The sequence below is a fragment of the Rhea pennata genome, chromosome 1 (genome assembly GCF_028389875.1).
Source record: "Rhea pennata isolate bPtePen1 chromosome 1, bPtePen1.pri, whole genome shotgun sequence".
In the NCBI taxonomy this organism is placed as follows: Eukaryota; Metazoa; Chordata; class Aves; order Rheiformes; family Rheidae; genus Rhea; species Rhea pennata.
This window is the reverse complement of record NC_084663.1, coordinates 82,375,235-82,400,218: the sequence shown is the minus strand read 5'-3', so window position 1 is coordinate 82,400,218 and position 24,984 is coordinate 82,375,235. Positions and strand designations below refer to the sequence as shown.

The window sequence follows — 24,984 nt, the reverse complement described above, 5'->3', positions numbered from 1 at the left end:
GCCCCAGAATCAATCTGGTCACAGCATCCCACAGTTCTGCCCAGGCCTGTTCACTCACAGTGCAAACTTTTATACTACTTTTTCAGGACACTCATAAAGACTGTTCTGTTAGGTACAGCAGGGGCTGAGATATCCCATTTTTGTCTGGAGGACTTGACTGCCCTCCTGGAAAGCCTTTTCACATTCACATCTATTCCACAAGAGGCATAATACCTCAAAGACTTGTGCAAGGAGTTGGACCTGTGGACATCTATCTTCTTTCACCACCCTTCTCGCTGGCTAATGCATTACTGCAAGTAAATAATGAGAAAATAATTGCTCCTGTGCTAAGTGACATTCCAAGTCCTAAGGAGAAACTTTACAATATACACCCAATCCTGGTCAAGAAGTTAAAGAAGAGGTGTAATTTGTTACTTTTTAGTAATAAATGTATGTAACAAGCCTACACACAACAGGTTGAGGTGGTATTTTGAAATCTAGCCTCATTATAGAAATTGTAGAAAAATGCAGGTTTCTCTTCACTGATTCCTTTTCTCTTTCATTGACTTACACATTGCCTTTTTGATGATTTTTCCTGCTTTAGGGAAATTCTTCCAAACTTCTAAAACTAATTCTGATGGTAAGCAGTAGTTACAGACATTGGACCTGATTATTTACTCCTTAAAACAAAAACGGAAGTTTTGTCATTGATTTTTAACAGAAGTCAGATGATGAAACTCCTTATTATTGTTCCTCTTTAAAAAAGAGAAAATTTTGCCAGTTAATTGCCACAGGAATCTTGGACTCTCAGGTGGTTTAGACTGGATAAAGGAAGACTACATGAAATGAGAATCTGAAAAGTCATTGTTGATGTCAATTTTTGCTGAAAAGTCAGTAGTGCTATAAACCTTACACATGCATGGGCACCGTTCAGCTGGTTTTGGAAATTATTTTTTTAAAGTTGGTTTCATTAGCAATATTTACTGCTCCTCTAAATGTCAACTTCTTGCCAATTCGTATCACTGCAGGCTAGCTGCAGATGTTGCAAACTTGCTACCAGCTGGATGAGGAAATTGTTATATATGCTACATACTTTGTGAATGTGTATCGTCTGCTATATTGGATGAAGTCAAAAGGCATTGTACAGTTTCAGAAACAAGAAGTACTAGTGACAAATTTAACACTTCTGTTAACAATGACAATTCGTGTTTAAAGATTCATTGGGAAAAATTTTAAGATTATTCAGAAACTTTAAGAGTTTCTGCTTTCAATTTTCTGCTAAGTGATACAAATATATGTCAACTAATAATATCAAAACAAACGTTAGTTGGAAATTTTACTTGATGCAAATCAAAACTATGTGAAGACATGACTGAGAAGGTATGGTCAAGAACTAAATTCAGTGCAAATTTCCGACTGAATTCAGCTCATTGAAAAACTGATCTACAAAAGATTTCCCCTAAGGAAAATTTGGAGTTTATCATAGTGAAATGTTGGCCCCTTCTGGTCACACTGCTGAATGGGGAAAATGCCTCTGAAGTCAACACAAGTTTGCCTGAGTTGTAGATGTTGAGGTTCAGGAAACATCTTAGTGGCATAAGTTGTTAGCTCAATGCTTTAAAATACCTCCTTTACTTTCTAGAAAAGCAAAATCGCAAATGACCAAATTTCTCTGGGTATGTCTTCCTGGGGCAGAGGGAGCTCTCAGGAAGTTCATAGATTTGTGAATGGGAAGTGAGTAGGCCAGTGAAAAGCATCATTTCCCTGACATTTAGTGCAAATAATGAGCAAGCTGTCTACAGATAAAAACATATATATATATATTTTCCCTTTAGGTTATCACTCCTTTTCCTTTTAGGTTATCACTTTTTTATCACTCCGAAAGTGGTAGGGGAAGGCATGATCTATTAGTTGTTGGCTGTAAGACATCTAGAACTTGCGATCCCAAGAAACAGTATCACTAAGTGGTTAGTTTAATTTAGGGTGATATTAAACATTCTAGTCTAAGGATATCTTGTTTATATTTAAATGCCTAAATACTTTCAGTTAGTACTGTAAATGGCCTTTTAAAATGCATGATGTGAAAGCTGACATTCCTGTGGCATTCTAGCTCAGACAAGTTGTAAGACAAAGATGGCTGTAGCCCGAATGAGTGTGAGAGACTCTGATTGCTCTTCTCTTGCCATTTTTCCCCTTTTTCATGTTGTTTATTCTTCATACTTATGATTGATAGGTTTATCATAATTAGAGGCACCAGCTCCATGCTCCAATTAACCACCACACTACTCCTTGATTTAGTGGTGCTAGTGGCTTTACTGAGATGGGGTACAGTAACTACCACTTTGCAGAACAAACTCCGTTGAACAAGGGCAGAACCACATCTCCTAACAAGACTGGAAAACACATTTGCTCTCACTTCTTGTATTCATTTACCTAGATTTTAAGCAAGGAAAAAAAAAAAAAAAGAAAAAGAAAAAAAAGAAAAGAAAAAGGTCTCTGCAAGGCTTTAAGCTTCCTAATATAATAAATCAGAATAAAAGGAAATCCCAGCAGCTTTGAAATGGCCATTCCAAAATGGAAGTAGGAGAGTTATCATCAAAATCTACTTTTCTTTTGGCTTATCATACTGCAAAGCATACCCTCAGATCGCTCCAAATACTGGCAAGTAGTGCCTCACCAGGGAGAGTCTGCTTCATCAGGGAATGCAATGAGAATATGTGATTTGGGGCACGAGTAAGCCACACTCCCTCCAGGTCTCTTTCAGAGAGAGAAGATGCCAACTGTTTTGATGAAAATAAGTAGAACAAACTCTACTGGGTGAAAAATGATAGGACTTTCTGGTGACTGTAGTATAGCTTAGCAAGTGGGAGACTTCTATTCCAAAGTCACTCCTTTGACAGAGGCTTTTTCTGTAATCTTAAAGACCTCATCCATCTTTAAAAGTAGGATCACTCTGGCCATGCAAACCTCAGTATAGTAGACATTCATTAATAGATATGGCCAGATATTCACAGCAGATTTACCTGGCCACCATTGTCTCTTCATGAAATCCCACCATCATCTGGGTGAGGGAACCCAAAGGCTACAGTAGGTTGAATCTTATTCAAATTCTTATTCAGCTTCTTTCCTAGTTAAGCAAATAGCTGCAATGGGAGCTTGCCTGAGTAAAGTCTGCGTGAAATCAAACTAAAAACTCAAAATTTGGTTTTAAAATAACAACTAGATTTCTCCCTTCCTCTCCTTTAATATCTACCTCTTCTTAAACCCCAGTCATATTGTCATTTTAAGTAATTCAGAAAATAAAAGTTATTCCTCTGCACTTGCTCTTCTGTTTCTTCTCCCTCCCTTTCTCAAATCAATTTCAGAGAAACAGGTAAACAAGCTACATAATCACTTCTTGCCTCTCCATTTCAGCTTGGTGCCCTTCAGAGCAATCTCATCTGACAGGTTCAGGGCTGCACAGCATGGAGCATTTCCTGGCCATGTGGGTGCTCTGAGTCACTCCACAGCCAGTCTGACTGTTCAGTATAGTGCTGTGGCCTCACAGCACTGAGTGAGCTGGGGAGGTGCAGGTTAGGTTGCATTTGTCTTTGGTCCATACACAGGGCATAGCTTATTGAGGGGCTGGCATGCTAAAAGATTCAGTGAGCCATTATCTTCACTTGAAAAATTAATTTGCTTGTTGTAAATGAAAGTTTGGATTATAATTCAACCATTCATTTGCAGAATATATATCTAATTATCTCTGAATGGTTGCAGGGTGAGGCCCTCCATATTGTTTATCATTCAGGAAGAAAGGGACTAATATAAAAGACAAGCTTAGTGTTCAATGATTTATAACAGTAGTAACTCAGACCCTGGTAATGCAAGTTATTCCAACAGAGCAGACTTTTGCATGGTGTTCTTGTCAATGACACAAGTGTGATTTCCCATGCAGACATCTCTAACCATGGTGATAGCATCAGAACAGTTCCCATGGAAGCCTGGCACAGATGGTGGAGAGTGGAAAGAGCTTTCTCCTACACTTTGAATCTTTTCTTTAGGTCCAGCTATAATTAGTAGGAAGCACCAACATGTGCTGGCTTTGGAAAGAGGGCAGGGTCTAATTCATAACCCACTCAAGGCTCCCTCCCGTTTCTGCATCAGTCAGTCACACTTCATGGATATCATAAAGTGCATGTTGCAGTCTCCTACCTGGTGGCGGACTTCTACCCCAAGCTATGCTTCCCCACAATACTTGAGGAAGTCTGGTTCTTGCTTACCCTGCCAGTGGCTTTGCACTGTAATTAGCTTTTTGTGCTGCAACCAATCACATGCTGTAGCTCCCAGAATGAATAATATGGACTGCCACAGATGTGCAAGCGTAAGAAATTAAATATTTATAAACAATTGTGTTTATTCTGTTTGTTTATTACCAATAACTAAATGTGCTTGTCCTTAGAGAGAATTTGCTAGCTAGGAAACTTTGTTAAAGTGTAGACATTTCTGAATTATGTCTAAACTTGAAACCATATGAAAATGCTTACAAGGGGAAATGTCTATATTTTTTCACCGTTGTTTAACTCCAAAATTGCAAAGGACTTTGCTCAAACTTTCCAGGAGGAAAAATCATCTTGGCTTCAAATAACACATAGAAAAATTCAATGCTAAAGGAGATTTTTTTCAACAAAGTATGGTCATGTGCGGAGGGGAATAAGGTAGTAGAGGCTGCACCACAGAGCCAGATCCTAAGGTGCGCCTTGAGATGATGGCAGATGAGGGCTTCTTTACATCAATTAAATGCCATTACAAAGGCTAAGGATCTGATTCATAAACATATATATAGAAAGAGACCCCCAAATCATATCTATTAAATTACTTTTATATATGTATAGTTACATATATGCCTATACATATATATATTTGTATTTACGTGTGTGTGTGTGTGTGTGTGTGTGTGTGTATAAACCACGCATGGTATTAACTTTTTCTGTCATAAAATGCATTCTTTTTCAGATGTTTTGGGAACAGTGGCTTGCTAAAACAGGAATTGTCACATACAATATTTAACAGATGTCTAGTTTTACATAATGTGCCCATTGACAAGCTGTGGTTCTCTCCTGAATATTTTTATGCCCTAAAGCTTGGGTTTGCCTAGATTATTTCTTTCCTTCCTCCTCCCCCATCCATACCTTTCCCCCTTTCTCCTCCCTTGCCTCTCCGAGGTCTACTCTGAGATAGCTACAGGGCTGAGGGGTACATTACAATTTTGTTTTGCATATTGTGTGAAGAAGCTGGCCCTCCTTGCTCCCTTACTCCCCCTGTGTGCTGTTTCCTCTCAGGTTTGTTTCCCTGGGGACTGCTGAAGTTGGATATTATCCCAGGACTGTACCACTGAGTTATTTGATAACTATTTGCACCTCTGTGCTTTTGGGTTCTGTTGAGTCATAGAGATACTCCTCAGAGCTTATACCAAACATAATTCAGAATGAGAAAGAAGGCATTTATATATTTCACTGGGTAATTTGTTGCCAGATTCTTGGTATTTATCCTCAGTCAAACTCTTCTCTAGTGTAGTCCTTTATCCTAGTGTTTGAACTGCTCCTACTGGAGCAGTGGACACACAAAAATGCATGGTGACAAATGGAATCAAACAGTCTTAATAAAAACTAGATGGAGGAAGGGCAGAGGATTCCTTGCAAAGCAGAATTAGACAAAAAATGTCTGGTTGATGGTATTTCTCTCTGCATCCCTTTGCACAGGCTGGATACTGTACTCAGAATTTCAAACATTATTTTTAAGTGTCAGTGCATCTTTGGACAATGAACACACATTTTTTTTCTTGAGCAAAGTGCAATCAAGATGTCAAAAGGACCAACTCTTCCCAGTTGTAACTATTGAGGACATTGGCACAATACTAACCATGTTAAAACTGAACTAAATCATCATATTTTCATTGAACAAACACAATACTTTTCTTTCAAATAAAAGTCATAGGGAGTTGGATCCTTGACTTCCAGGAAGCATAAGACTCTCTAATGATATAGCTTAACTGAGTTACTGTGGTCATACTAGTCTCAGATCCTAAATCAGAGAGTCATTTAATAAAATGTAAATATTATGCCAAGTCAGATACCAGCAATCCACAACCGTAATAAAGAAAGCATATATTTCCTCTCTTATAGACATTACATTTTGAGAGAGAAATTGCTGAGAAGCAGTAGATCCAAGCTCCTGGATCCCACTGAGTGGATACTAGGAACTACCGTCTCACTGACTGTAGTTTCCAGTAGCATGACTGGTGGCATCTTGCTGCTTGCTTCCTGACACAATAGATCTCAGTTCCCTCTGTTTTTTCACTAACATGCTTAATTTCTAATGTGGAAAAGCAAATTGTAGACTAGCACACCAATCTTGAAAGAGTATTAATCGCTGTTATAGTTTATCAGCAATTTGTGCACTTATGAAAATACAGCACGTGCATAAACATGTATGGTATATATATGGTAGGCACCTGCTTTACATCATTAGAACAGCATTGACTTTAATACAGTTGTTCCTACTTTATAGTGGTTTGAAAGGCGACCAAATGTTTGGCAAGTACAAACCACTAGTGATGCCATTGACTCCAATAGGCTGATGCATGCAGAGGAAATATGCATATGAAGTTTAAGAAATTAGAGAACATGCTGCTTAAAGAACTTGTCTGAAAAGTGGAACACTAAGAAATAATGTCCAAGTGTGCCCTATGCTTCTTTAAAAGTGTGAATAACTCAATTTCTCTGTGCCTCAGCTCTACCTAAGTAAAATGGGAGTAATAATTCTCCAGTCTACTCTCTTTCTTAACTGTTCTAGAAATTCTTTTGGGCTGACAGTTCTGTTATTGTATATCAGTGTGGATTTTAATTTAAGCATAGTTGGGAACACTGTGTACATGAATCAATCTCCAGTAAATGATAAGTCATGAACTGACTAATCTGAAAAGGTATTCCTACAGTTTTTATATTATAAAAAGCAATATTTCCATATGAAAATATGTATGTATGTTTGGTGATCTATATATTTTTACTACTTTGAAGCATTAATGAACAATTTTAATAAACTTGATAGGAATTACTCCAGAAGGTTATGCTGCCATGCAGAAAGACCTTAACAGACTGGAGAAACAAGCAGAGAGGAAACTCATGAAGTTCAAAAACAAGAGTGTCAAGTCCTGCACCTGGGAAGAAATAACCTTATGCACCAGTGGTTGGCCCCAGTACAGGCTGGAGCCAACCAGCTGGAGAACAGCTTTGCAAAAAAGGGCTTGAGGATTCTGGTGGACAACAAGTTAACCATGAGCCAGCAATGTATTCTTGCAGCAAAGAAGGCCAACAGCTTCCTGGCTGTTGCTAGGAAGAGCATTGCTAGTAAGCCAAGGGAAGTGATCCTTCCGGTCTACTCAGCACTGGTGAGACCAGCTCAGTGGTATTATGTCCAGTTCTGCGATACCCAGTACAAGAAAGAACATACTGGACATACTGGAGCAACATACTGGGGGCATTTGTCGTGGGATACACTGGAGTGAGTCCAGCATATAGCCACTAAGACGATTAAGAGATTGGAACACCTGACAAATGAGGAGAGGCTGAGGGAGCTGGGATTGATGATCCCAAAGAAGGGAAGCCTCAGAGGAGATCTTATGAATATCTAAAAAATACCTGAGGGTGGAGGGATGTGGGAATTAAAGAAGATGGAGCCAGACTCTTCTTGAGGGTATGCCATGAAAGGACAAAAGGCAATTAAAACAAACTGAAATACAGGAAAATCTATTGAAACGTAAGAAAACAATTTTACTGTAAGGGTGGTCAACATTGGAACAAGTTGCTTAGAGAGGTTGTAGAGGATCTATCCTTGGAGATATTCAAAACCTGACTGGAAAGAGCCTTGAGCAACCTGCTGTACTTGACTTGCTTTGAACAGGGAGCTGGAGTGGATGATCTCTAGAGGTCCCTTTCAAACTCTGCAATTCTGTGATTTTATGAATTCTATGCACTGTTCTCAGCTGAGGACTTTCAACGCTTTCACAATACAAATATCAGTAACTATTAGGACTCATCATTGTTGCTATGCTGGTAATATTGTAGATTCTCATACCCCACCTTTCTTTACAAAGCTACAACAGTGATTTTTTTCTTCAGTTATGTTAAATTATTATATACATGCTACTTCAGTCCTGTGGAACACTCTGTTGCAGAAAGGGAGAAGGAATTCAGAAATCTTACTCATTTCCATATATTCTGGAGTCAGTCCAGTGAAAGGTTCCAAGCTGTAGTCAAGATCCCACTGCTGAGGGTCCTTTGACTGGTTGGTGTTGTTTTCCCTTGGCTCAGTTCTTTCATCCTTCATCTTCCTGAAGAGTTTCTTTAACTTCCTGAGGAACAAAAAGCCAGAGTGAAACATTTTTTTTCTTTATAGGAACTTTTTGCTCTGCAACACGAAATGAATGTCACATTAATTTGGTGCCACAGGCTTATTTTGTACTATCCTCTGAAGTTACATTGCTGCTTATTGCCAGATCTGGATGCTGGATTAAATAGTTCCCATGTTCCTGTGTCACGAAGGAAGTTACAATGGCATAACACTACTGCAAAGAAGTTTTGACCATTATTCTTTAATAATTATTTATCTTCAGCTAGATATTGAACAAATATCTTCTCAAGACCTAGGCAATGTGGGAAAATACTAGTAATACTCTCAAAAATATCAGACAAGGCATCTCTCCCTCAAGAAAGAAAGAAGCAAACAAAATTATAGAAGATAATGTGAAACCTTCATACCACATACCTAGCACAGATGCACTTGCATGTATTGATTCCTAAACCTGGTGAACTTACGAATTTAGTAGTAAAAATGTCTGCTTTTTACAAAAGAAGAGGAAATGAGCACATTTGCTGATAGATCTGCAGCATTGGTAGTCTTTCTAAGGTGCTGATAGGTCTGGATCCATTTATAATTTTCAAAATGAATATCATAATTTGAAATCAGCCTTGTGATCAACGATCAACAGAAAATATATGCTGTTCCTCAGATTCTAGCATTCTTCGCACAAGAGTGCATTTAAATAGGCCAAAACAAATTGCTTGAGGAATTTCAAAGAGGAAGAGCTGTTTTCTTCACCAAAACAATGCTACAACTAAATATATACCTATCAAATGAATGTAAACAATGTCTTAATTTTACTAATGACCTTTTATCTTGAAGGAAGTCAATTGTCTTGTGTTTGCCTAACATCCAAGTAGAGGTCAAATGGACAGAGAGAATGAGATTCATAACAGAGTTTTAACAAGGTCAGCCAATTTTGATCTCAGAATGATGTGCCTTTCCTTTTGTGCACAAATAGAAATTTTGCTTTAGTCACTTCAGATTCAGTAACATAGAAAAGTGCTGATAGAAAAGTGCTACTTGTGATACATACAATAACAGCCTCTTTATGACTCCACTGAATAGCTGATACTGGAACTCAATGGGGAAAAACTGGAACTAGCTAGGACTTTTTTGAAATTTTATTCCTAAACTACTATAAACTACATGATTATATAGCTATTAACATCAAACTTGAAAGACTTCATTGTATTTCTGAAGTTATCTTTTTTCCTGAGAGTTTACGATGTAAACTCAGAGTTTACAGAGTTTACTCATAAGCCAAAACATGAGATCTATGTAAACCCTGGAAAATTTACTTAAGTAGAAGCCTTATCTACTTGTACATCTGTGTAATCTTCCTTTAGAGATTTCTTGTAAGAGTTTAGAGGTTCTAAACTTCTACTCAGTACGCTTTAGTGTGCATAAAGACTGAAACATTGAACTAGCACAGAGCCATTGTAATGCTGAGATTTGGAAATCCCTGATTTGTGATCAAGAAATATTTCTACTAGATATATCTTGCAAGATCAGATACACTGGTGAGATGTCTGCTCCTGAAGCAGAAAAGCAAACCCCTTTCCTACCAGTTCTTGAGTAAACACAGATCAGCTAAGTCTCCAGGCATCCAAAGATCAGAAGAGCTGATATCTGACATTCTCATTTTGACCATGTTTTATGACAACAACTGCCATTTTGCTAGACTATCAGTTACTCACATGGATAAGCAATTATTTGTGCAAGCAGTTCTTTGAATCTCAGTAGGAATAGTAGTATCAATCACTGTCCTATTGAGATGGAGGATATAAATTTCAAGACACAGTAATAGACATGAATTTCATAAGTAGCATAATCTCAGTGTAAAATGAATCCATATATAAAAGAAGAGTAAAGAATTCTCAATGTCATCCATAGATGACATTTTAATTGCTCAAGCATGATAACTTTGTGCTATTTTATGCACTGAGAAATTCCCATGGAAAAAATGTAATAGAATAAGATATTTTTCCCAAATTAAGGAAGCTGAAACAAACATGAAGATTTACACTAGTATTTCCTCACTTTGCAGATGAAGTTTATTTTTCACAAATACACATAACATAATTTTATAGCTCTTCACATATGTGCAATATGAGTAAAAATCCAGATTAATTCCATTGAAGTGTTGCCAATGGTATAAAATTTTCTCTCATATCTTGCGATAAATCCTTTGAACTAGAATTGTGCAGCCTGGAGACAGGAGCACATATGCAGATGGTCAGGGTTTTCATTCACGCGTCCAGTTAAGCAAACTATTTTCTCACACCCTAATTTAAGTAGCAGGGCAAAGCTGTTTGGCAAACACTTACACTAAAGACTTTGCTGGGTGGGTTATTTCTTTGTTCCCCAAAATACCCTGAATTATACAGGAACACTAGGTCACCACATAGCCCAAAGCTTGATAGTCGCCTCAACATGACCACATTGACTTCAACGCTTCTACAAAGTCTAGTGTTACAGGGGTCCCTTCAATTTCATCACCAGTACAGGAATGAGTTGGAAATTTGGGCTGAGGAAATGGAAATAGGCAGGCATTCTCAGGACAAATCTAAAATGTGTCAGGCCCAGGAACACAAAGCTGCAAAGATCTCAGATGTACTCTGACTTTTGTTCCAGGTTCAGCTGAGGACATTGCTCACAAGTGTGATGATAACAGCCTTAGTATTTTAGCAATACTTGGATATATCGGAACTAACCAAATAACTTTGAGTATCCAGAATACTCAGTTTACATCATTTTAATAAATTTGGGAGGGGTAGTATTAAAATACTCTCTGAGAAAGAATTAGATGTATCCTTCCAAAGACATTCAGCTTCTACTTTATGAAAACTCAGCCATTCCAAGATACTAAAATTTCCTCTTTTTTTCCTCTCTGCTTTTATAGAAATCAAGGGAATTTGTCTCTGACAGAGGTAATGTAGTATTCAGAGGGTAGGAAGCTGGGGACAAGATTTAAAACAATCAAAGAATTCCCAGCATGCCCTTCTAGCATATCCCAATTAATTTCCTAATATGAAGATCTCTCAGAGGACAGTGAACAACGAGTTTAAAACAGTGCTAATTTCTGTTCCAATAAAATGATATGAGCTAGAAATGTCTCTCACAATTCTATGGGCAGATGAGATTGAAGTGCATCTCACTGCTACTGTGCAGCAGCTGAGATAAAGTTTGGGTGTGTTGAGAAGTGAAGTCTGTGCATGTGTGATCTAATCCTCTAGTTATATCACCATGGAGTCATGTGATAGTTTAACACATATCCATAACTCCCATGAGAATCCTGTAACTAAAACAATAGTTGTTGTATTTTATGTTTATCTGAGAATGCACTAAATCCAGGGCTCAGTTATTGAGAATAATGTTTGATTTTTCATTATGGTCTGTCTATATCTCAGTCATGAGGAGCACAATCTTGAACCATTTTGAGTTAAGCTTTGAACAGTTTTTAATTTTTATTTTATGTGATTTTTAAAGGATCAGCAAGCTCAAAGAGAGCCGAACTAATTCTTTTCAAATTTTCCACAGAAAAATACTTTTGTTTCATATCCAGGGATGTGAAGTTTCAGACCAAATAGAAATTTGTCAGAAAACTAATGGAACAGAGAACAGGGATTTGCAACAGACAGATTCTCTCAGGGTTACTCTCTAGGTATACAACAGCAGAGCAATGAAAATGAGTTTTGCATAACTCTATGACTGTCTTATTAAAACTGAGTACGAAAGATCTTCAAATGTGCATGTGTGAAACCTGTTTTGTAATTACTCAGATCAATATTTTTATACAAAGTTGAAAGCAATAGAGAATCAAGAGTAGTTTTATCTTCTGATTTCTATGTCACAGGCAGCTCCATCAGGTAGAAAGAGGTAAATTTGCCCATTTGAAATGAATCTGTGGAATTTTCATGCTGAAGAGACACAAGCAGGGTAGTTTCATGAGCCCTGTAGTAGCCACCTAAATCTGGACAATTATTTCTGGTCCTTTTGCTAGTGAATGTTAAAAGGCAAGAAAAGATCTTGAGAAGACTGAATATCATGAAAGAAGAATGCATGGAGGATCAGGGAGATAGAAAATGAAAAACAAAGGGTTTTGGGGGGCATCTCTAGCACAGTTAAAAGTGATGCTGCAGCTTTTCAGAAGGAGTTGGTGTCAAACTGTTGTGTTAGATAGGAGATGGGGACATGGTTTAATTACACTGTCTGTAATTTTGAAAATAACAAATAAACGTTGTATGACTCAAGTTAATCATCATCCTAAAAGCAGAAAATTACTGCAGGAAAAAGTTCAATCCCTGAAGAGCTTACAAGCTTTCATAGTAAAGTGTAGGATCAGAATTTGGGAGACATAAGGGAGGTGATGGGGTGACTTTGGAAAATGAGATGTGACATAAGATAAGACAGAGTGGAATGTAAGGAAATCAGAAAGAGAAATAGCTGGAGGCAGGTTGAAATAGGAGAGAAGAAGAAAAATTATTTTGTTAGCACAAGTCTTTGTGTTCTCAGTGCCTGCACAGTCCCCATAATGCTGCTCCATCAGAGCTTGGTGAAAAAGATTGGGACTGAGATCAGCTTACCAGTTTCTCAAGACTCTTAAAGTTAACAAATCTCCTTAGGCACTGTAAAGGCATATCAGCTGCACCTGTCACCAAGGAAGTATTCAGATATTCGGAAGTATTGCTAGGCAATATTTGCTATAACAGAGATGCAAATGGATATTCTGCTTGAATTTAAATGCAAGAAAGATGAGAAAAATAGAAATAAAACCTCCAGAATCCAACCTCTAGAGATGAATGATTATTTATGCCAAGTGGTTTTTGAGGCTATTCTTACTAGTTGATGCTTTTTCCTTTGCAGCATGCTAGAAAGTGGTACAGAGAGAAATCTAGACAGAAAGTGCTATTAGATTATGTAGCTGAAGCATCATATTTTTGGAGAATATGAAGAAAGCACAGAGAAAGCACTTAAACTCTTGTGTTCTTGCCTGGATTTTTTTTTTCTACTTGGGGGAAGGTGCCCTGAACATCTTGGATTTTCTACAACCATGTTCCTGCAATCTGTTCCCACAAGGGAACAGCTTTCTGTGTGCATAATGAAGAGAGTAGCAGAAAAAGTAGAAGGCAAGGAGGAGAAAGAGTCACTTTAATCTCACCTTATGCCACGAGGAGATTCTTCTGTGGGAGTTTTAGTTGTGTTTGTCATGGATGACAAAAAAAAAAAAAAAAAAAAAAAAAAAAAAAGGCCCTCCTCCCTCTTTGAGGTGAAATGCAACAGAAGAGAAGAAAAGATAGCAAGTATGAAAGGGTGTCTTTAAAAGGATTTTACTGGCTGTTGGTATTCTCACCCAACATAGTTAAGCACATCTTGAAACAAGTGGTGGAAACTGATGTTGAATAAAAAGGTTGAAATCATGGCCCCACTAAAGTCAATGCGAGTTTTTCACTGACTTCAGTAGGGCCAAGATTTCACCCAAAAGGGATTTTCACCAAGATCAGAGACAGAGAGTAATAAAATAACTACGTAGTTTTTCTGCAGTAAGTTTAGGAAAAGAGAATAAGAATAGAGGAGCATTAAAACTATCGTAGGGCAAACTTTTCAAACCCTGCAGCATTTTAGGGTCAGTTTCTATAGAAACAACAAAAGAATTTTGGTATGTGACATATCTGAGTGAAATGTGGCATATTTACATCTGTTAAGCTTGTGAATTCCAGCCCCCTTGATGCACATTTCTATTCAAGAAGGCTTAACTTTTAATAATTCCAGTGTCATTGCATTCATCTAGCTGTTCTGATATTCTTGGATGCAGAGATGAAAAAAGAAATCACAGGAAGGTTTACAACACCGGAAAGTTACATCTGTCATAGCTATGGAGCAATTTCTCCAGATATGTACTGGGAAAAGGCTAAGATGTGTCCCTGTGACTCTCACAATGCAGAGCTACCATCTGAAGTTTAACATTAGAGCTCTCCAGCCAGCACTGGTTGTGGATAAACTAGCATGAAGACACCAAATGATGGTTCCCAACTGTGGCAGCATTTGAGAAGCTAGAGACCTAATAAATGGCTGTTGTATATGAACACAGGGTAACACCTACTTTACTGTGTTTTACCAGTGAAAGAGACAACAAATGGGAGTAAGGCTCTTCTACAATTAAAATGCTTTTAGTTTTATTATAAATGAAATCAAAATCTTTTCTGGAAATAACTCAGGAAACTCCTAGGTTTCAAGAGGGAAGAGAATCCTTCTGGTTCGAGTTATCTTATAACTTGGCAGAGGGATTCTTCCACATTAAAGACATCTAGAGGACAGTTCCAGATTCTAAAAAAAACACATAATCATTTGTGATAGTTCATTTTAACTCTTCATATGGGTAAGCTTGATTGAAGCATGTGTACTCTGCCCTCAATGAAAATATTGGCAGCCAATGGAAAAATTAGTGTTATTCACTAATTCACTCTTATTCACTAATTCACTCCTATTCCTTCCAAAATAGGTACAAAGTACGTGGAAAAGATAGGGTTGCAAAAACAAGATAGAAAAGATCAGTCTATCTTTCTGCCACAGAAGGATTGCAGGTCACAGTGCATTACCTCTACAAAAGTAGACCCTGGAGAATGTAGCAAGGTCCTGATGATCTTCTGTGAAGCAAAATAAAAAGCTCTGCTGTAGAAAAAAGATGACCTAACAGAGCAGCTGAGCTGATAGTAAGAGGTTACCAAGGCAAGAGGTCAGCCAAAAGAGATCAGCAGACAGAGAGCACAAGAATGTTGATATATACATCTGCTAAATCTGCTAACAGTGGCAAGTCCAAATGTAGCAGATTAAGCGTGTAATACTGAAATGCCACAACCACTACTTGTACAGCATAGTGACTGGGTACTTTTGTAGTGCTCACTGGTCTGGATTTACGTGCATCCACCAGCCCTATGGACAGTTCTGTGAAAGTCTGTGTTGTGAAAGTCAAGACACAAAGCGTGTCTATGTGTGTCTGGCGGGCAGATGGGGTGGAATAGAGCACCACTAACCAGTCAACTGATTAATGCAGAAATACAAGGCTAATTCTGATTTCAAAAGCCTGAGCTATCTAAACTGAGCTCAGTTCTTCCCCTGGTATAAACAGGCCTGATGAGACAGGCTGAGCCCCATCGTTACATGCTTGGTTTATGTGAGAATGTGAATGAGCAAAAGGAAAACCAGGTATGTTTATTTCAGAATGACAAGGTAGCGTTGTGACTGGGAGGAGGTGTTTCTTCAGAAAGGGGAGGATGAAAGTACATATGTTTTTAAACAGCTATTCAATTTTAAAAAATGAGGTCACCACAGGTTGCTGGGAGAAATGAGGCAGGAAAATGGGATGAGATTGTCACATTCTTGCACCAAGAGCTGTAGTCAGGGCACTGAGAAATGGTTTAACATTAGTTTTCTGTTTTGACTAGATCAGCCTCTGCTTTCATGAATCAAAGATAATAAATACAGTATTTCTAACATCACAAAATTCCCATTAAATATGTCCAGTAGCAGTATGTTTTTGGAAGAAGGTTTGCACTGAGAAAGCTCTGAATTTTCAACATGTCATATACTTTGGGAACGATTTACCACCCTTTTCTCAAAATAAACTGAAATTCAATGAGATGTAGACAAAAAACAAGCCTCCCTATTGAACTCTGGCACAAGAATAATGAAACCATCCCTAATCCACATTTCATTTGTTCAGGAAGGTTTTTTTATTACCAGGGTAAAAAAGGAAAAGGGCCTGGTCTTTAAATGTTTAAGCATTCATCTTGCTTTCTAGTTGGCATCTCTAAGGCCTTCCACAGGGACATGATCCGAAAGCTACATACACCAATGGAAAGACTCTGACTAAACAAGTTAAGGCTTGCATCTAAGCCAGAACCTTTATCTAAGGTAATGTTTCACAGAACGTTGCCAACAACAAGAATGATCCAGTTAACAGAAACAAGGGCAAACCTTCCAACAGGCAGCAATAGGGTAAGTGGACCAAGAGAGATTTCTTGCTGCATTTGGAGCAGAGGATACAGTGCACTGAGTATCCTGGGGCAAAGACAGCTGCTGAACCCAGCTCCTGCATCATTCAATGACATACTAACATATAGGCATTAGAAATGTGTAGGCTTCATCAGTAAAACCATAAAATAGTCATAAATCAAGTAATCCATTTTAACATTTTTTATGAGCTATTGCTTTTCTCGCATCCACCTCTCTTCCACTTCATACCAATTTGTATTCCATGTTACTGTTCAGAAAGCTTTTCTAAAACTTCCCAAGAGATCCATCATACCTTTCGTGTTTTATCAGATTTCTAAAATTAATTTATACCAATTATTTAATATACTCAATCATTTTCTTTAAGCCATTTACTGCAGATATAGCCAATTATTCAACATAAAATACAGCCAGATCATTTCAACATAACCAAAAATGTGATTTATCACCACATTCAATTAGAACCCACTGAATTCAGTGGTAAAAGTCACATCCAGTGGAATAAGAATCAAGTCTTTAATTTACAGTATCACAGGAATAAGTGCACAGTAATGGAGAAGGCTGAGATACATACGGGATTCCAATTTCAAAGAGATTGTTTTGAATCAGTTGTTTTCCAAGCATAATGATGCTTAGCTGAATGCAGAGTTCCATCAAACAGCCTCCAGGAGCACACTGTAATTAAACAAAAATGCACAGTGTGAAGGGAACAAAGTAACACTTAATATGTTTAAAAGTACCTGCCTGGATCTATCTGTTTATGTGAGGCTGCAGATCCTGCTACTGATTCATGCAAGAACACAGAGCTCATTGATCATTGCAATTCTTTCCTTAACAAAGTATTTCATCTCCACTAATAAAACCACATTATGAAAAATATGCAGAGCTATGAAATTACTTATTGTGCCCTGGAGCTGCTATGTTTCCTTAAAAAGTATTTACTATATAATCAATGTAATAAACATAATGCAGTATCCCCAATTCTCTTCCAACCTGATGTCTCCCAAGGGAAGAGAAAATCTTCAGTCTTGCAAAGACTTATGCATATGCTTTATTGCAAGCACTTAAGTAAGTCTTGATTTTCATAGTACAAAGGAATTTTTCAAAAAATTATTTACAGTTTTAGCACAAAACGGCTACACCTTTTTAGGTTGTTAGAACAGTCTTCTAGTGATCCATAGTACAGAATAAGAACTGAGATTCAAGCCTCGGTTTAGCCATAGGCTTCCCAAGGGCCTTGGTTAAATCATTTAATCGGTTTGTGCATGTCTCTTTTTGTTAAAGTCTTTTTTTTAATTTTGTTTGTTTGTTTGTGTGTTTGAATTTCAGGTGTACTTACCTCTTCCATTCGATAACCATCAAACATATATACATAACAACCAGGGCGGCCAACAAATCTGAAAGCAACAACAATATATGAAACAATATAAAAGTAGAAAAAAAGTGTTAATTTTAGCATTACTGTTCATTCATATTAGCTAAAATATTTCAGAATTATCTACTCGAACACAGATTCTAAAAGAAAATAACTAGTCAATTTCAATTATACAAAATAAGTAGCAAGGCTGTACTTTTGTTTTCCTACTAAATATTGAAGAAATACTTTTAATAATATTTTTATTATTATGTCTTTCATAAACAAAAATGGGAATCTATATCCTAAATCAAATTCTCTTGTATCTGAGAAATGCCCTGAAGAGAATTTTTCATGTATGTACAAACAATCAAGGCTCTTCCGGCTAAACTGAGAGTTTACTTAAGAGGTTTATAACCACATAATGACAAGAAAATGCTAACAGTGACATAAAATATATTTTTCATTTAATGTCTTATAATATTTACAACTTCTGGTAAAATATGTCACTAATTCTTTAATCAGTGATGCTAAATAGGATTAGAGAAGAATATAGATCAACAAACTTTACAGCCCCCAAAAGGAACAAATTGGTATGAAACAAAATCCAGATGATGTTTTTAAACATTTTTGCCACAGTTTCATCAAGCAATCATTTTAAACTCTCCATTCAAAAGAATGTGCAATATTGTGGACAACTGGATCCCAGACGACAATGATCCTGAACGCAGAGGAAGTCACGCTTATTTATCACGAAACCTGAATTAGCTTTTTGGTCAATCAGCTCGTTTACCAAAACATGCAGCTTCCAGTTGACTATACCAATTTCTTAATTTAACTTGATATGGGCAAATAATGCAAAAAATGGAGAAAATAACAAGGGCAACAGTTCAATAATTTCAAAAGAAACAGGAAAATCTTTCTTTGTCAAATGATGTTTCATAAAAAATTTATTACAATGTGAAAAGTTTAGACAAATAAGCAATATCATTCACTAATAAATGAAACTTCATTTTGAGAAGGAATAATTTTCTGAGGTATGGTTTATACTTAAATTAGTAAAAAACAGTTTAATTTCAAGTCTATGCTCTGCTTAGGAGAGAAATTGTACAGGGCTCCACATCAGTCTCTACCTTTCCAAAGCAAGCTCTAGACAACTCTGCTTAAGGTGTTTTTCATAGCTGGCAAGCACGATCAATCCCAGAATTACTTAAGCAGCCCTTGTTTCCCATTTTTAAACATGGATATACTAATACATATATACAAATGTATGCAATTTATATATATACATGTGTATGTATATGCATATGTACATGTATCTATATACAGGACATTTAACCTACCTTCCTTTAAAAAAGGCAACATAAAAAATTGGTGCATAAGAGTTCACAAACTTTAATAAGAATGCCTTCAAAATCAGTTTCTCCTCAAACGTTTTTTCTGTTTTTGGTACCTCTGGAAGAAAAATTTTTAAAAAATGCATACCATAGAAATCAATTAGTAATTATGTAAACATTCTTGATAAACCCAACTAACTAAACTAAACTACACTAAAATAAACCGCACACTTCAAGCTAATACTGTTTTTTCCTTTGTACATTCACTTTGCACCAATGGTTACTAGCTCCTTCAGTTTCTGATTCCTTCTGATTGCCAGAGAGTCTTCCCAAATTTACAGATAAAAATTAAAAGATTCTTTTGCAGAAACAATAATAATGACAGTATAATGAACTTGGTTCTCAGATAGATCTCTGACTATTTATCTCAAATTGCTGTTGGCTGTCTATCCAACAGCTTGGTCACAAAATAAAAACAAACCCTGACTTGGACCTGACAACACCTCGATTCTATTCCCGGCTCCATCGCTGAGAAAATTGGGTAGATTACATTACCCTCCTCTGCTTTAGGCCGCATCTGGAAATCTTGGAACTTGACTCTTCTCTGTCATGTATTCTAACATCTATTTATGTCATCAAATATATAACACTTTTAAACATGTATTTTAGTATATATACTAAGTATTATTATGTCTATATTTACACAGTTCTATTAGCTATCTGGAGTTTGGAGAAATAATTAGTTTTTGATATTTATTTGCATAAATCTAAACTAGTATAGAGAGTCTTAATGTACATAAGCATACACAGATGTGCATAAGTTAGCCCTTATACAACTGCTATAAAAAAGTATAGTATTCTCAGTTCATGAGTTCATGAGTAGAGAAAATGAAGCACAGACTTTCATTCAGAAAAAAAAAAAGCCAAAAAGTCTACTTAACTTAGTGTGCACAAGCCTTTTTCTATAAAGAGACTGTTTATATATTTGAAGTCTAACTCAAGCTCAAGTACCTTTCTGAATTTGAACTGCTAATCAAATAATCCAAAATAAATGTACATTTTCTCTAACACTTCTCCAATCACTCTACATGTTCTGTATTTTTAATCTTATTTAAACAACTTCTAAAAATGTTTCTCGAACATTTTCCATATATCACTACTCTGAACAGGCTACTTCCCAGGATTGTTCCCAATTTCCATGGAAATTTTCTAGGAACAGATCTCCTAAGTACAAGATAGTAACTTTCTAATTTGACAGAAGAATTTGGAAAGTTCAATTTTTAAAGATACTGTCTGGGTTAAATTCTTGTACTGCTCATCATGAGCTTTGACTATTATGACAGCAGTTAATTTTACTGTGATAAGCGGAATGAAAGTGTGACATAAAAAGGTAAATCCAGAGAATTATTTTTAAGAATATTATCAAGATTTGGCTGAACTTGTACGTTTTTGCATAAATTCTGCTACATACCCACTACCCAGCATTATTTGTGACACTTGCAAACACATTTTCATTAAAGATCAACACAATCTGAGCCCTCAAAGTTCTCTAAGTCATCACTCATCTGTACATACAAAAATGTTTAAATAAACCTTGATAAGGAATTGAACAATTTGCAGATTAGACTGCATGCTGGAGAGATCCTTAGGGCAACAGCACAGGGCAACAAGAATATCCAATAACAGCAGTATAACTTTGAAGTCAAGAGAGAAAAATCCTGATCTTTGTCTTACATAGAATCTCCATCAAGACAAACTCAGTCCCTGGATGGAAATTTGCACACCATGTATGGCTCCACAGACTCATTTCCTCTTCCCTCCCCACACTCAGATTTACTATACCATCGAATAGAGGCATGCACAGAATTTGTTCTCTTGTTAGTGAGGTCTGTAATATAAGCAATGTGTCAAGTCAGAATAAATTAGTAAGGGAAGAAAACTTTCAAAACAAATGACAAGAAAAAAAATCAAATATATGGTTGTTTGTGCAGCAGGGTTGAATCTTTGCAGGTGGAGAATGAACCGAGAAAATCTGTGATGTGGGCCTTAGTTCACCAAGGAACTGTTGTTTTTCTAAGACAGAAGCTCAAATAATTTTGATTTCTTCTCTGTTTTGCTTGTTCTTCCTTGCCCTGCATGAAGTTACAAGTGAGCAAATGAGTTGTAGGTCAAGTCTGACACCACTTGCTTATTGGAGATGACATATTTAGCCTCAGAACACTAGGATAAAATTTGCACTTCTGCTAGTCATATCTGCAAGCAAGGGAACATCAGTGGCCCACGTTGATGTTGCACGATACTTGTGCTGGGCCACATGCATGCAGTCCTTAGGGCATCCTGTGCAAGTTCTCTGTATTACTTACAGATAAATTACTACTTTCTTTTCTGAACCCACTGGCTTCGCAAGTATTGAAGTGGATGGTATTGGTATCAGTGGTATTATTCCTGTGCTTATAGATGTACTTAATTTTCTACCTGAGCAAAGCTTCAAGTCTGGAGTGATAATAGGAACATATGCTCCCTAGAGTTGTTTCTACGACGCAATAAGCATGTTCATAGAATCATAGAATCAGTAAGGTTGGAAGGGACCTCTGGAGATCATCTAGTCCAACTCCCCTGCTCAAGCAGGGTCACCTAGAACATGTTACACAGGGTTGTGTCCAGGCGGACCTTGAAGATCTCCAGAGAAGGAGACTCCACAACTTCTCTGGGCAACCTGTGCCAGTGCTCCGTCACTCTCACAGTGAAGAAATCCCCCCTCGCCTTCAGGCTGAACTTCCTGTCATTCAGTTTTTGCCCATTGCCTCTTGTCCTGTCACATGGGACAACCGACAAGAGTCTGGCCCCATCCCCTTGACACCCTCCCTTCAGGTACTTCAGGCACATTGATAAGATCCCCCCTCAGTCTTGGCTTCCCCAGGCTAAACAGGCCCAGCTCTTGCAGCCTTTCCTCAGAGGGCAGATGCTCCAGCCCTGATCATCCTCGTAGCCCTATGCTGGATTCTCTCCAGTAGCTCCATGTCTCTCTTGTCCTGGGGAGCCCAGAACTGGACACAGTACTCAAGATGAGGCCTCAGCAGGGCTGAGTAGAGGGGCAGGATCACCCCCCTCGATCTGCTGGCAACATGTTCCTCAGCTTGTCTACAAACTGCAGTGTGAAAAGAGAATTGAGCCTATTTTGCTAGTTCAACTAGTCTAGTTCACAAGGTAAGAAGCATCTATCAGTATGAACAAATTGTAATCTTTTTAAACATTCTAATTACAGTCTGTATCTGAGCCTCGCACTGGAGAAAACCGTCTGAACAGACTTTGTAACTTGTGTAATTTATAGCACTAAAGATTATTCAAATCAGGTCTTTTAAATAAAACACCTCCTGTTTAATTAAGAATGATACCTGAATAAAGATAGCAGGATTGAAATTAAATGCAAAATGACAGAGGAAGAATAGCTTGCAAGTGAGAAAGAAATTCTTGATTCTTTCACAGTTCAGAGTGGTGCGCCTTTTCAAGGATGAGATCTTTCTTCTGGGCTACTCCCACTGAGGCAATGACAGTGGCTAGCACTGCCCTTGGCCATACCCTGCCAGAGAGGACAAGCCTCATCTTTATCTCTCTTTACCCCTTCTACATAAGAGTTGTGCCATTTCTTATCTGGGCAGGAGCAGTGGACAGCATTACTCAAGTAACACACAGCTGGCAGGTTGTTGTTGCGTGAAAACTGAAAAACTGAGTACAGTTTTGGCTTGAATGCCATTCAAGCTTGCTTCAGCTTGCTTATGCCATTGGAACAGAACGCATTTATGCAACCCTGCTACATTCTGCCTAAACCTGATGCAAAATAGAAACAAAAAAATAAATAAAGCCCATATGGTGGCATTTTGTGAAAATGCATTGCTTTGACTTTATTTCTTTCAAAAATTTTTGGAATCTAATCTGAAATCACAGGATCATACTTCAAGAAAATCAAGACTGGACCTCTACTATAACAACTAGATAAACTTGTAGTAGTGTACATTGTGCTTTAAAAAATAGGACTAAAATAGATAGTTTCACTTGTGGCTTTCAAAGTGTTTTGGGGAAGTAAGAATAAGAAGCACAGGTCTTAGAGTTCCTAAGGTTTTAATCTGAAATGAGCTAGGTCCAATCCACTTCACATTACTGTAGTTTTATAGAGAAAGAATCTAAGGTTTAAGTGAATGATTCACTCTAAATTGTTAAAAAGTTTCTAATTTGACATCCAAAGATGCCCAAAAACTTGACTCAAAGACAGGCTAAGTACTTACTACCATTAAAGACTTCTATTGTTGCTGATGACTTTCAGTGTTTTGAATAACTGTCTTCATGCTCCTAGCCTTTGAAACATCTAGAATTAGAGGTGATGTATAAAAATGTTGGAAGAAATGGTCAAGGATGGCTATAAGAACCTCATGTTAGGACTCTATCCATAAACAACTTTGGTCTAACTAATTTAACAATGCAAAACCCTAAGTGACATAGTAATAGAAGGACTGACTTGATTTAAAAGACTTGTTAAGTATACTGCCAGGTTTATTACAATAAAAAAGAAAAACACACATCTAAAAATCACACTCTTAACTGAAATTGCTGTTATCATCAAAAAGCCCAGCCCAGACATACCTCTACAACAGAAAAAAAATGCTAAAATAAAAATAACGGAAATAACTGTTTTAGCATGAGAAGGATCTGTGAGTGAAGCTTTGCCAGAATGTGCAACACCTTTATAACAACCCACTGACTTTCAGTGAACCAGGCCCCTAGAGGCATAACTATATTTCAAAATACATAGCAGGTATAAAATTCTCATCTAGTGATTTTGGCACCAAGCCAGAGCAATGTAGAAATACCAGCTGAGAACCCAGCAATAGCACGTCTAAATTAACATGGCATTATGGCTCAGCTAGTTTTTCCTATTAGCAGCAAATTGCATGTTGTTTCTCAGACCCCTGGTCTACAGAAGCATGTCTGAGCATCTCACTCCATAGACCTGAATATTTTCACTGGCCATCTTCAGTGGGAAGTACTCCTACCAGAACTTTCGCATACCCTTATGTCAATACCTGCAATGTACTAATGAGGAATGTGGTGGAATAGCTTTACCAATTTCTGTCAGCCATTTGGCAACAGCTCCATAAATTTCATCAAGGATAAGTATCACAACCAGGTTAATAATGACAGCAGTTGCAGTCACAATCACTCGAACATTTGACCTGGTTGTCTCATTTGTGCTGAATGACAAAGCTGCTGCTGTAGTAATTCGGTACACAATCACACCAAACACTGCTGAAAATGTCAGCATTATCTGCAAAGAAATGGACAGATTGATTAGTTCAAGTATGAGACTAGCATTTAAACAGAAGCATTGATGTGTATGTTGGGTTTGTTCCATGAACTAGTGTTGCATGATCATTTCTTAGAGAAGCACAATAACAAAGGGATAACCAAATTAAAATGTGATAATTTAAAAGTCTTTAACAAGAGAAATAATGAAGAAAATGATTGTAAACTCCTGAACCAGTATAACAGTTCCTAAAGAAGTGTAATTTCTCCATAATTAAAAGCTCTACACACTAACTATGCAGCATTTATGGAACTAAGATAGTTTGAGTTCAAAGATGATATTAAGTAAGGACTTTTATCTGGCAATAGGTTCTAATGGCTTGAACCAAAGGTCCGACAGTATGTGCAGTCACAAAACAGGCTTCACTAACTGGAACAACTCACCTGTGTGCTGTGTACTACTGTAGGGACACCTGTGTTTGTTTAATGGTGCCACAAATTAAAAAGCATTTTTCCCCTTTTAAGTCTTACCTAAAGCAGAGGTATTTACATTTCTGTCCCAGAAATCATTTGGTACCCCGGGGTACTTCAGGGGCTTCC

At 37.3% G+C, this 24,984-nt stretch overlaps 1 protein-coding gene across 1 annotated transcript in view; it reads right to left on the bottom strand.

Moving 5' to 3' along the window:
* The window catches only part of ANO2 (anoctamin 2), a 182,321-nt gene that overhangs the window by 12,994 nt on the left and 144,343 nt on the right, over positions 1-24,984 (bottom strand). Inside the window, 5 exon segments of the mRNA XM_062570871.1 lie at positions 8,223-8,371; positions 16,970-17,070; positions 17,735-17,792; positions 19,093-19,204; positions 24,205-24,406. Of these exon segments, the coding sequence (XP_062426855.1) occupies positions 8,223-8,371; positions 16,970-17,070; positions 17,735-17,792; positions 19,093-19,204; positions 24,205-24,406 (622 nt within the window).